Source organism: Thermobia domestica, chromosome 3 (genome assembly GCF_964235325.1).
Source record: "Thermobia domestica chromosome 3, izTheDome1.hap1.1, whole genome shotgun sequence".
Classification (NCBI taxonomy): Eukaryota; Metazoa; Arthropoda; class Insecta; order Zygentoma; family Lepismatidae; genus Thermobia; species Thermobia domestica.
This window is the reverse complement of record NC_137456.1, coordinates 90,102,531-90,115,836: the sequence shown is the minus strand read 5'-3', so window position 1 is coordinate 90,115,836 and position 13,306 is coordinate 90,102,531. Positions and strand designations below refer to the sequence as shown.

The window sequence follows — 13,306 nt, the reverse complement described above, 5'->3', positions numbered from 1 at the left end:
ATGTTAAGGTCGCTACGTTTATAAAATAAGCTTTAGAACTTCTGCTTGGAAAATGTTATTTTTGACCAAGGAGTATCTTTAAAAAATTTTGTATCAGTATAAATATTATGTAAATATTTGGATATGTAATGATTTATGTAACTACGAGGGCTATCCAGAAAGTTGATTACGTTTTCGTCTGTGTCCGCTAGGGGCGGGGCTAGCGCGGCCATCTTGGGGTCAGAGCGTTGCGCAGCTCAGTCGGCATCTAGCCGTGCTAGTGAGAGGTTCGTGCTGTGCTCCGTTAAGATACTGTGACGGTTTGAAATGTCTGCGTTAATTGAAAATCCCGCGAGCTGCGAGGTGCGTGCAGTAATAAGGTTTCTGACAGCAAAAAACTGTAAACCGATAGAAATCTATCGGCAGCTGTGTGAAGTGTATGGGGACAACATTATCACTGAAGGTGGAGTGCGACAGTGGGTCATAAGATTTAAAAATGGCCGAACCAATGTTCACGACGAAGATCGAAGTGGGAGACCCAGCAAAGTGACTGCCGAACTTGTCGAAAAAGTCGATGTTAAAGTCCGTGAAAATCGAAAGTTCACAATAACGGAACTTTCTTTGAGTTTTCCACAAATTTCGCGAAGTTTGTTGCACGAAATCATCAGCGAAAAGCTTGGTTACCACAAGTTTTGTGCAAGATGGATTCCAAAAATCTTGACAGAGGACCACAAAAATCAGCGAATGGCTGCAGCGTTGAACTTTTTGGACGCCTACAATAAGGATGGTGACTCTTTACTCGATCGCATCGTTACTGGTGACGAAACATGGGTGAAACACGTGAACTGTGAAACGAAATTGCAATCAATGCAGTGGGGGCACACAGGTTCTCCCCAAAAACCCAAGAAATGCATGCAAACAATGTCGGCAAGGAAGATGATGCCGACTGTTTTTTGGGACAGAAAAGGTGTGATTTTGGTGGACTTCCTGGAAAGAGGCACTACAATAAACGCTCAAATGTATTGCCAAACTCTGCAAAACCTCAGAAGAGCAATTCAAAACAAGCGCAGAGGAATGTTGAGCTCTAAGATCTTGTTGATTCACGACAACGCCCGGCCCCACACGGCAAATGTCACGCGTGAAGTTCTTGAATCTTTTCAGTGGGAGTTGTTTCCTCATCCGCCGTACAGTCCCGACCTGGCACCGAGCGACTTCCACCTATTCCCAGCAATGAAGAAGTGGCTGGCTATGCAGCGTTTTGATGACGACGAACAGCTGCAAGAAGAGGTAACGAAGTGGTTGAAGTCGCAGGCGGCCGAATTTTTCGACGAAGGAATTTCCAAGCTCGTACATCGCTACGATAAATGCCTTAATTTGAATGGTGACTATGTCGAAAAGTAGTATTTGTGTGTGGCTTTCATCTGTATATAATAAAATTTGTTTCCTATACTTTGTTGATTTTTTATTCCAAAACGTAATCTACTTTCTGGATAGCCCTCGTATTTAGTAAGTGATTATCATGCAATTTTGTATTAAGACGTTTACACATACAAATGTAAGGCTTCCAATGAAAATATTAATACATGGCATTCGCTAAAGATTTTACTTTACTCGTAAGACTGAAAGGCAAACACAAATAAATTGATCATTTCAATGTCTTGACTGAATTTGCTGCTTCTAGTTTATGTTTCAAAATTAAAAGTTTTTTTTTTTTTTTTTTTGTAACAACTATATTACTAGTATTAGTGGCAAATTATTCTATAGACTTTTATAAAAGTATCTTAGTTCTGTATTATATTTCGTCCTACCTACAACTGCCATGACACCTTTAACCAATTTGGCTTCTGTAGTTGCTTTTCCTCTTGCAAAAGCTGCCAGAACGGTTTGTTCAGCAGTTAAACCTCCATCGGTATAGGCACATACTAATTCTCCTTGAGAATGTCCTATAATTCCAACAGGTTTAATACCAACTGACGAAAGAACGTCCACTAACGCTACCTAAAATTTAAAAACAAAGATAAAACTAATTAATTAGAATATTCCTCTTACTCTCGAATGTCCCTAATGTGCAGTTTGTTAACTGTAATATTACGTTTCTGTTATAACATAATTCAATATAACAATTTTCCATCTGGATTTTACGAGAGAGAAAATCATCTGTGGGAACATATATCTAGATAATTAGTCCTAATTTTGGATGCTAAGGTCCAATATGTATCTACGATGCCCCAATATGTTAAGTCTTTACGCAATGAAGAAAAAAGCATGCCTAAGCGAATTATTGAATCTACACTAACAATAAAATATTACTCTTTCTTTTTATTGTAATAAATAATAGTAAAGTAGACATAATTGTACCTATACAGTAAATTAAATGAATTTCTCAATCGATTGGTAAATGCTAAAATATAAAAGGTGCCATAAAATAAATGATAAGAATAAGAAACTCAAATAAATTCATTTAATCCTCTACACAATACAATCGTTTCTTGATTTACTAAAATTATGTAGATAAAACGTGATATGTTATACCTATTCACCACATGCACTATTACATAGAATCATCCAATTCAGTTTCATTGTGCTTAAAATAAATACTATCTAGCAAATTGTAACAAAATCAGTAAGAGCCACTTTTGTATATTGTCTGTTATAAGATTTTTTGTTATACATTTGAAACAAAGTAAAATTATTAAAATTGTTAAAAGAAGTACTGAGGTAAGAAGGAAAATTGGAAATCTACTATCATAATACTATAAATTAATAGAAATTAGTAATTGGTTTTAAATTTATTTAACGATGTATAGTGATTCAAGTAGTGTTTAGCATTCTTTGGTTAAGGGAATAAATCAGAAACGTCAGCATCATGTCACAAACGGAAAAATTCAATGTAGGTATTTCATAAGAGTGTTCAAGTAAACATTACGTAGATACATGAAAGTTAAGTACTCGCATTCCTGAAAAGAAGGTAATTTGGTAGGTTTGAGAAGTTGGCTTTAGGAATCAGGAGTTGAAGAGTTGACAAGAAAGATGAGAGAACAAATTGGGAGGAATAAGTGCAATTAATAAAAGTGAGCACCTTATATTATCTTTGTTTTATTGGAATAAAATGCGTACTTGAATTCATGCATTAATGAATAATATAGATTAAAACAATTGCAATTAGTACAATATAGTTATGGAGTGATATCTGTATATTTCTAAAGTACATGGTAAGTGTGGGTGAATAGGGTCACCGTTTGGATAGGGCCACTCTAAGAAAATTCAATCTGGCAACGCTGGACAGCAATGCAGAATGTGAAACGCCACATGGATGGACAGCTTATAATGTGAGGAATGTTAGTGGAACAGATGGATGGGTGTTGGTTGTACAGTTTTCATTGTATGAAGAATTGAAGTTACGTCCGTGAAGGTAAGTTGTTAGAATTTGACTACAAGTTAAAATTCAGTGTTGAGAATATTGTGTATTATATAGCATGTACTGTAGTTTTCCTAACAATGAAATATTTCTTTCTGTAAGAGCGATAGTTATGGAGCAACAGACAGTCACTTGTTCAATGTCAGTCAGTGCATGGAAGTAGGATTACCATCCAATGATATGAAAATATATGTAAATTGGATGAATAGGGCCTAGTCATTTGGGGCGAATAGGACCACCATATTTGTAACATATTTTATAGACTTTTTATACTTTAAATTATTGTAGACATGTTTTGAAGATGTCTTCACATATTAAGACGTTTTTAAGAAAAAGTTATTAATAATTTTGTTATTGTTTAATTTCAGATGACCAGACACAAAAGAAAAACTGAAGTCAAATGGACTGAAGGAGTTGTTCAAACAGGTTTCAAACCAGTTAAAAAGGAAAGAGGACAAACATATTTTACAAATGGACAAGAGCAGGAGTTGGAACAACGATTAGTAAAAATGTCACCGGAAAACATTGATCGAACACGAACGAAAGTTTTCAAGACCAATCCTCAACCATGCTGTGCTTCACACCCTGGCTCTACTGGAAAATTGAAAGGAAGTCAAAAAGGAAGAAAAAACAAATAACATAGAGTTGATGACAATATTTGTGCATTTTCTGGTATTTCGTATTACCACTCCAAATCTTCATCCTTCGGCGATTGTATATCTTGTGGAAATGTAAAGCTTGGTTCCATGCACGATGCGTAGGTGCAGAGAAGAAGAAGATTGGCATGCGGACGATGCTTGATTGCCTCTACTTCTGAAATACAAGTGTAATTTAAGATTCATATGTAACTATTCATCTCGAGTAATTTTATTATTGTTATTATTTCATGCGAGCAATATAATTTCATATGATATTGTTCTGTAATGTGCTGTATTCCGAGTAACCTACTAATGTTTGTGTACTTACTCTGAAAGAAAACCTATTGTGTTTTTTGTTTTACAATATTGTTCTTTGATAAGTCATTATTTCATGAATACTTCGTAATCCAATGTATCACAGTGAGAGTAACAATATTTTTGTACTTTCATTATTCATTAAAAATAATTGTTCTTTTTTCGTATTATTGCTATTTTTCGCACTATTGATAACATATATGTTCGCTGTCTTGATAAATAAATGTATTTTCCAAATATATTCATTCGGTGATAAGTAAATCCAATGGCCCTATTCGCCCTTTGAGTGGCCCTATTCACCCAATTAACTACGGTGAATAGGGCCACTCGTAATACTTTGTGTGTGTGTTTTTTTTTTTTTTTTTTTAATTTCCTCTCCAACCTTAGAGGATGTGTAAACATTTCTGGATGGAATCAATGGCTAATGGATGTAAGAAGTATACTTACTAAAAATTAGGAAGATATAATAAATAATGAGGGAGCAGTAGGTATTTTTTAAAACGTGGCCCTAATTACCCACAATTACCACTCAAAAATACTATACAGGAGTATTGTTTTAAATCTCTTATTGCTATTTTAATGATGTGAGCTACTCTCAGTTTCCTAAATTTAGATATTTATTTAATTATAATAAACAATAACAACTAAAATATATTAAAGTAAAAATCTGTCTATAGGTCAACTTATCTGAAATTTGTAGCACACACTAGTGGTTGATTACTAATAATTACACTTTAAATCCATAACTAATAATTACAATTGTGCTTACCTGCATTGCCGTCACACCCACAAAATTATTGATGACATTATGAAAAGTGTCTTCATTTGGGTTCAATAAAATATCATAAAGATCTAAGCCTTTTGGTTTTAATGCTTCCGCACACTTGTTTATTGTGTTCCGAAACACAGGAATATTCATAAAGCTTCTGCCCATTGTAGGCCATTGGCTTCCCATACCTGAAAACACAAACCATACCGGCGGTATCTTCTTTGTTGTCAGGTTCTGAAACAAACAGATAGCATTTAAAATTATATCACAATGCCTCTACTTTTGAATTGTAGTAATAAACATTATTCTCAAGCCATCGGAAAAGATACAATTACACCAGGTAAATTATAAAAAATATCATAAATTGTATTTTTTTATAGAGTAAGTGCCCCTTTCTGCTATCGTGATCTCGAATTCGATCCTCGGTGGAAGAACTCGCCTCGGAAAAAGTTTAATAGTTGTTCGGATCCCACTGTTAAGCAGAAGGTAATGTTTCATACAATTTTGGTGCTGAAAAGAGGTGGTAAACTCCAGACACAGACGCAGGAATTTACTTTGGGGGCTCCAAATTCAATGTAAGGATAAATTATATTAAAATTTGTAAAATCACCTCTAAAATTAGACTAAATTTAGAGAAAGGTCGGGATTTCGAGGAGGGATCTGAACTGATCCACCCCTGCGTATACCCTACGTCCCTGCTAAACTCCAATTAAACATTCAATTCTCATAGCGTAAATCGAACTCTCTGGTGTTACAACAAACAATTATATCACGAAGAGATCTAATCAGCCAGGTTCCCGTTTCACAGTTTTCGAAAGGGTACTCAAAAATAATCGGAACAGCACGCTTTGCAGAACATATAGCTTGGGGCTTCCCGCACTAGTCTCCCGTATGTTGTCAGTTTGTGTGAAATGGCACGTATTTGGTATTGCTTTTCGTGCGTTCCTAATCATAGCGGCATACAATCTATTGTTATGCGTAACATAAGTAACAAACGAATCTGCCACAAATTTTGTTTTTTATTGGGAGAACTACAGCACTGAAAGGAACATCATGCTTCGATAAACCTTTTAAAATTATGCTTTGAGTAAATTACACGTATGGAATGAATGTCTCCTTTCAAAAATGGAAGCATATCCACTGAAGACCTGTCACGACCTGGATGATTTGTATAAATTATTTGTTAAACTTGTGCTTACGATGCAGTATTACGAAGAAGAAATGCTAGAATAATAATAGAGAAAGCCACAATGTTTGTCAATGCTAGTATGATACCTCTTATTTTTCATAATTTTATAGTGCATATATAATTGTAAAAAAAAAATGGTTTATTTCTACCAGCTCTACTATCATTACAAAATTATTATCTGTTCCATCTTACTTTTAAAACGACCATAAAGAAATCTAGATGTAACTAGAGGATGTTGATTTGCAGCTGAACTGCTAACCTATGTAGAGCTAGCCCTTAACTCTGGAGTAAATAACTATAACCTATCAGGATCTTTAACAGCCGAAGGTTAACATTTTCTCGTTTATTGCAATTTAGAAGTAAAAAGAAACAGAGAGTACTACCTCTTGCGAAGCAGGCTCCAGGTGTGTTTTATTTGGATAATATACTCTTGGGACATTACCTCATTTTGCCCTTATTTCTCGCTTTCAAGGCAGGAGTTCTAAATGGCTTAGTTCAAGAAGTTCTATAATTTTTTGACGATGTAGGGTCGAAATTCCAACTCACTACCGAAAATAGAACCTTTGTCAGTGATATATGTGCTAATCATTTGGCTACACGAGGACTCATACATTCTTACAGTTTGTGTTGAAATTATCACATTGACGAATGAGAACAGAAGTTTCTAGAGAAACACAATTTAATCATAAACTACAAATAAAAAAATTCATTTTAAATTTTGAAAAAAATCTGAAGAAGTCCATAGTTCTAATAAAAGTGAATGTGAGTTTCTGTCTGATAGTATCACAAAATAATTACTGAACTAATTAAACTGATACTTGGCATGATTATCAACCTTAGGCTTCCCAAGGATGATATGATATGAAGTGTATGAAAATCCATATCATAAGGGGAAAGTGGGAATCACAATTTATGCAGCAAATTTAGCATCTCACGAACCTGTCTAGTTACGAAGATGAAACTCAGTATATAAACTCTAATAAAAATAAACGGATAACTGTCCTAGTAATTTTGAAACTTACCGTTTTAAACGGGGAGCAAGGCGTCATAATCTAAACGGAAAAAAGTAGTAGTGAGATGTAAAAACAACCGAAAATGACCGATATTAGTGTCCAATCCATAGTTTTTGGGATCGCTGAGATGAATAGTGATACTTCCAATGCCGTTTAAGTCTAAATTCAACCTCTATCAACATGGTGGTGAGGAGTGGGGGTTGGGAAGGAGATGACATGTAAAAATAGTTGAAAACGATCAATATTGATGTCCATTTCACAGTCTATACAATAAAAGTGAATGTGAGTTTCACTGATCGCCATAACCTAATAACCACTGAACCAATTAAATGATTAAAAAATAAACAGATCTGTATCCAGCGTTTTTGAAAATTCCGGATTTTTGGATTAAAAGATCCAATATATTTCAGTCAAAAAATTTCTTGTAGGCCTTATGTCTGGAGAACTACATATAGTGTAGCCAAACCCAGACTATCTGTTAACTCAGTATGATGTACTTATTCCGTAAAAAAAAAAAAAAAAAAAAAAAATCGATTTAGAGGCCGTTCAAAAATTTTGTGGCTCTCGATCCAAAATGCAGCATAAGATCCAATATATTTCAATCAAAAATTTTCTTGTAGGCCTTATATTTGGGAAACTACATATAGTGTAGCCAAACCTAAACTATCAGTTAACTAAGTATGATGTGCTTATTCCGTAAAAAATATTAAAACTCGATTTAGGGGCCGTTCAAAAATTTTGTTGCTCCTGGTTCAAAAACTATTTATTGGCCAAGACCGTAATCTTTTGATCCTTTCTTTTATCATTCCTAAAATTCTTGTTCATCGTTGCACTACGGACTTTTATCGTTACATTTTCATTAAAATGCATATCCTGTGGGGGAAGGGGTTCAGTAATTTTCATAAACCTATCCTTCCCCTGCGGAGACAGAGTATTTTAGCTAGTAGGAGAAATATTTTTAAAAAAGTAACTTATGATTCACTATACCTTGATTTCTCGATGTTGTGCTTCGACTCCAACCAATGCGTACCCTCTGAAGTTATGATTTGGTATGTTGCATGAATACATCGTATGTAACAGTCCAATAAATTCTAGGTCGATTGGCATTTTCATTGCCTGGTAGTAAATGAATTTTAAGAATTAATGAACACAGTCAATTTTTGAAACTTTTGACAACAGTTTATGGCTAATAAAATAATATGGTGGAACTCATTTTTAGCAATAAATACAAAAATAATTCATAATTATTATGTATTTTTAAATGTGAAATATCGCTAGTTTTGAAAGTAGTTTACAAATAATTATCAGTAAAGATAACGTTGTACGTAACCGGTAGAACAATGATTATATATTTCGTGAAATGTTAATAGCGTACTATTGTTAACTATCAGGATTCTCTTGGGAACTAAAATATCTATCATACGTCAACAATTTAATAAGAAGTTATTTTAATGAAGTTATTGGCAAATTATCGAAACAGCTGTACTAAATAGTAAAAGTACCACTACAATTGACCAATGTAATTATGTAAAAGTGGATTCATGGATCATAAAAATTAAATTAATGAATATTATAATTGTAAGATTTTTTTATCTCAATGTTCTAAACTATGATTTATTTATAGTCAATACATTAGTGATTTGTTGGATTTTTTATTTATTAGAAAAGTATGAACTTAAGAACACTAAGAAAGGTAAATAAATGAAGACAGAATACTGTTACACAACAGTTACGACGTTTCTTGGCAAGAACTACTCTGTACTTGTTCTATAATTAGAACACACTACACTTATAAAATCATGAAACAACTCAAAGACTTTATCTTCGCATTAATACCCAACTTTAAACATTGTTTGTGTGAATTTTATTGGTGTTTCCGATCATGCATCGATGAGAGAAAACACAGGAGTAAAGTAATGAGAAAATAGCTAGAAATAAAATACAGAAGTATGAGAAAATCATACCAGCAGTACAGATGACAAAATCACGTGTGAGTGGCCAAATTTAGCACTCCAAAATGTTCAAGTAAAGCCACAGCTGTATATTACATTCAAGACCATACTGTGATAGAAATACATTAAGGAACAAAATAAGCATTTCTTTTCAAATATAGATATCAATATATTATGTGCATTGTATTGAATTATACTATGCACATATCTACCAATTACAAACCCGACGTTAAGAAGAAATTTCGTAAGAAAAATAGTAGGTAAGTACATGTACACAATTTGAACGTTTGTTATGACCAAAATAAATTCTTAGAAACAATATTTCAAGCTTATTTCTTCTTAAAATTTATACTTGATACGTATGCAAGCTTAGCTACTGTTACATAGAACCATATATATGCACATTTATCACGATTATAGAATAATAAATAATCATCATGTAGGCCTATTAGAGCAACACATGATTATTTAACTATTAGACTAACATAAGATGACTAATTATCATCTTATATTAAATTATAAGCGCAAATATTATATTAAAAATATACAAAATTATTATATTAAGGTATTTCTATGTTTTGAAAACAAATTCTTTTGATGTTGTCAAAAGATTCCTTGTAATTAATTATTAAAATAAATTGTTAATTAAATACCCACTTCTTAACATACCTGATCCAGAATAGTTTGGACAGCTTCTTCAGTACATCCTGACGCACAGACAACATGCGTTTTCATTACTTCTTTTGAGTTACTGTTTTTCGTCCTTACTGTGTTTCGACGAAGTAGGACATGCCCATTAGAACCACCTAAACCGAATGAATTTATAGCTACTAAATCCCCGTCTAGAACTATTTTCTCTGTTACTACCTATAAAAGATGAATAGAAATTATTATTTTAAAAAAGGAAATAGCAATTCTAGTAATAAAAATTGTAGTTTCAGCGGTATTCCTTTACCAAAATAAGAACTTTTGGACATTGCACAAAGGATCGATTGAAACAGACCAGCATGCACAAATTGTAGTCGGAAGTTTTACTTGCTATTCAGTATTGAAGTTAATAAAACGTGGTCGTATAACTTAAAGTAAAATCCAAACTACACCTCTAGTACTCTTATCGGAAATCTAACTCTGGTTTCCCTTATGACAGGCAAGCACGGTAAAATATTACATAATGAGTGAGCAAATCTAATTTATTTTGATTTAGGTTTGTGAGATCTCCTAGTGTTCAAGTACTGCAATGAAAAAAAAAACAGGTACCTTAACTGTTTATCTTCTCTACATTTGAGTAATGATTGGAAGATATCTGGTATCCAATAAAATACATTAGTTTCACTTTAAACTTACAGTTGCTACTGTTGTTCTTCTGTTTTATGAATAAATGATGCACCGAAAAAATTATGTACCTTTTGAATCACCTGTCAAATTTGCTTTTCGCTTTGGTTATGAGGACTGTTCCCTTGACGGATGCAACGTAATTGCACATATAAAATGTTAATGGTGCAAGGAAGTCTTTTGCCTGCATCATTTTTTCATAGAACAGAAGAACAACAGTGATAAATTTCATCTCTTACCTATCATTATTGTGAACAGTATAATGACTAACTTTAACTAACAAACCCGTTAGTTATTGCAAAACAATTTATTCTGTAATGGGGCGTTTACACTTGGTCGATTTAGTCGCACGGCTAAATCGACTCGCTGCATTTGCGACTAAATCGAAGCAACTAGGCCGAATCAGATCGATGGATGTGTTCAATTGTTTCAACCGAAATTGAATGCTGCTTGTCGACTCGCTCTCCTCTGGTCGATTCGAAATCGACTGGCAATTTTAAAGATGTCCAAGCAAAAAGTAATTGGTACAATTTACGGTGTTATAGCAGAAGAAAATAGAATCGACCACAGAAAATAGAACGTCTTTCAATTCAGTTGCTAGTCGATTAGTCGCTTTCTGGGGCGTTTACACTTAGTCGATTTGTGTTCGATTCAGTTGAATTGATGTCACTTTCAACTTAATCTACCGTGTAAACAGGACTTCAACTTAATCGCTTGTTGATCGAAAGCGACTAATCGACTAGCAACTTAATTGAAAGACGTTCTATTTTCTGTGGTCGATTCTAGTTTCTTCTGCTATAACACAGCAAATTGTACCAATTACTTTTTGCTTGGACATCTTTAAAACTGCCAGTCGATTTCGAATCGACCAGAGGAGAGCGAGTCGACAAGCAGCATTAAATTTCAGTTGAAACAATTGAACACACAATTGTTTAGGGTTGATCAAAGGGGGCGTTTACACTTGGTCGATTTAGTCGCACGGCTAAATCGACTCGCTGCATTTGCGACTAAATCGACCAAGTGTAAACGCCCCCTTTGATCAACAAGCGATTAAGTTGAAGTCCTGTTTACACGGTCGATTAAGTTGAAAGTGACGTCAATTCAACTGAATCGAACGCAAATCGACTAAGTGTAAACGCCCCATTACCTTCGATAGATTTCAATTCGTATGTCAATATTCCTCGGTAATAATGTTGTAGATAACGCGTTACAAATGCGCATATACTTATTTTTTTCCTATAAACTTCCAAGTTGAACCTCTCGAACAGTTTTCAACCGTACAGGAATTTTATTAGCTTGCTGTAATCAAAACGAATTGGACCTTGAAATGGCATGCTTAGTTTCTCTGCAGGCGAGCGCTTTCTCCCGAACTTCCCTTGTTAGTATATTGCTATACAAACAACTAAACAGAAAGCAGTAATAATAATTTCTTGAAAAGAAAACATACCTTTAATCTTCCACTTGTTAACGGAGGAATTCTTCGATTTGGAGTTTTATAGTTAATGTTCGGTGGAATAAACCCAGACTCCATAGCAATGATTACTTTAGCTATGGAGCAGAGACCAGAAGAAGCTTCCGAATGCCCCATGTTGCTCTTCACTGAACCAATCAGCAGCGGAGTCTCTCTTCCATTGCAAAATACATTCGAAATGGCCACTGCTTCAACAGGATCTCCTACCTACATAAATAAGTTAGAGTTATAATACAATAGTTTTATCCTATTAATATTCAGGGAACATTAATATGTGTTTTTATTAATGAACAAGTAGCAATGTCACATGTACACCACGTAAAGGAATTTGGTTTGTATGGAGTGATATTTTCTCAGTTAATATTGAAACTGAAAGTGCTAGTAGATTTCTTTCACTTCCGATTTTAACAGAGATGTTAATGGAAATAGACTTTGTTCTTAGGACGATCAATAGATTGCAGAAAACCACTTCTCGCTATCTATTAGCGTCTTTACTCTATAGCAATCAACGTTGAAGCCGAGACTGTTTAATTTTTTCCACTTCTGGTATTAGTAGAGAGATTAGAGTGGAATTGTACTTTATTTTTGAAATGCTTAAATGATTACAGAATAGCGCTTCCTATCTCTTACCATTTTTACTCTATCTCGCTCAACGTTGAAACAGGAAGTGCTTGATTTCTGCCACTTGTGGTTTGAACAAAGTAGTAGCATTGGTATGACTTCGGCTAACTTGTGTGTCCTTGGCCTAGGGATACCTAGGGCCGGCTCCTCTAAGTTGCCAAAACTAAAAATTTGGTATGGTAATATAGGGCAATGACCAATGTACCTTGGTAAGTTTAGCTGGTCCATCTCGTTCCCTTCTATTGGTAAAAAATTGTCAAAGATTCCAATTTCAAAAGTTTTTGACCAATTTTATCCTTTTTTAAAGGCTTCATTGCATTATATGGTTATATAGGTGGTTCCAGGGATTTATTCTCTTTCATAAGACATACCGGAGGTAAATTTATACCTCCCCTTAATTTTTTAGAAGGGTACATTGGATCACCCGTTAAATTTGAGAAATGTTCTCTGGGACTCGAATATATACTTCCGTAAATTTGGTTTGTCCTGCTTTTCCACGTCTGTGAGTCTCTTAAATGTATATTTGAAGAGATGTTGCATTATTGCTTATTAAAATATAGAAACTTTTTGACGTCACATCTGCATATTTCTTGACTTCAAAAGCAAAAT

General features: G+C 34.1%; 1 protein-coding gene across 1 annotated transcript in view; it reads right to left on the bottom strand.

Annotated features, from left to right (window-relative positions):
- The window catches only part of LOC145681865 (fatty acid synthase-like), a 123,489-nt gene that overhangs the window by 91,597 nt on the left and 18,586 nt on the right, over positions 1-13,306 (bottom strand). Inside the window, exons 6-9 of the mRNA XM_081753471.1 lie at positions 12,053-12,283; positions 9,943-10,140; positions 5,120-5,353; positions 1,788-1,977 (exon numbers count right to left, since the gene is read on the bottom strand). Coding sequence (XP_081609597.1) covers positions 1,788-1,977; positions 5,120-5,353; positions 9,943-10,140; positions 12,053-12,283 — 853 coding nt within the window. The remainder of the gene's footprint in view (positions 1-1,787; positions 1,978-5,119; positions 5,354-9,942; positions 10,141-12,052; positions 12,284-13,306) is intronic.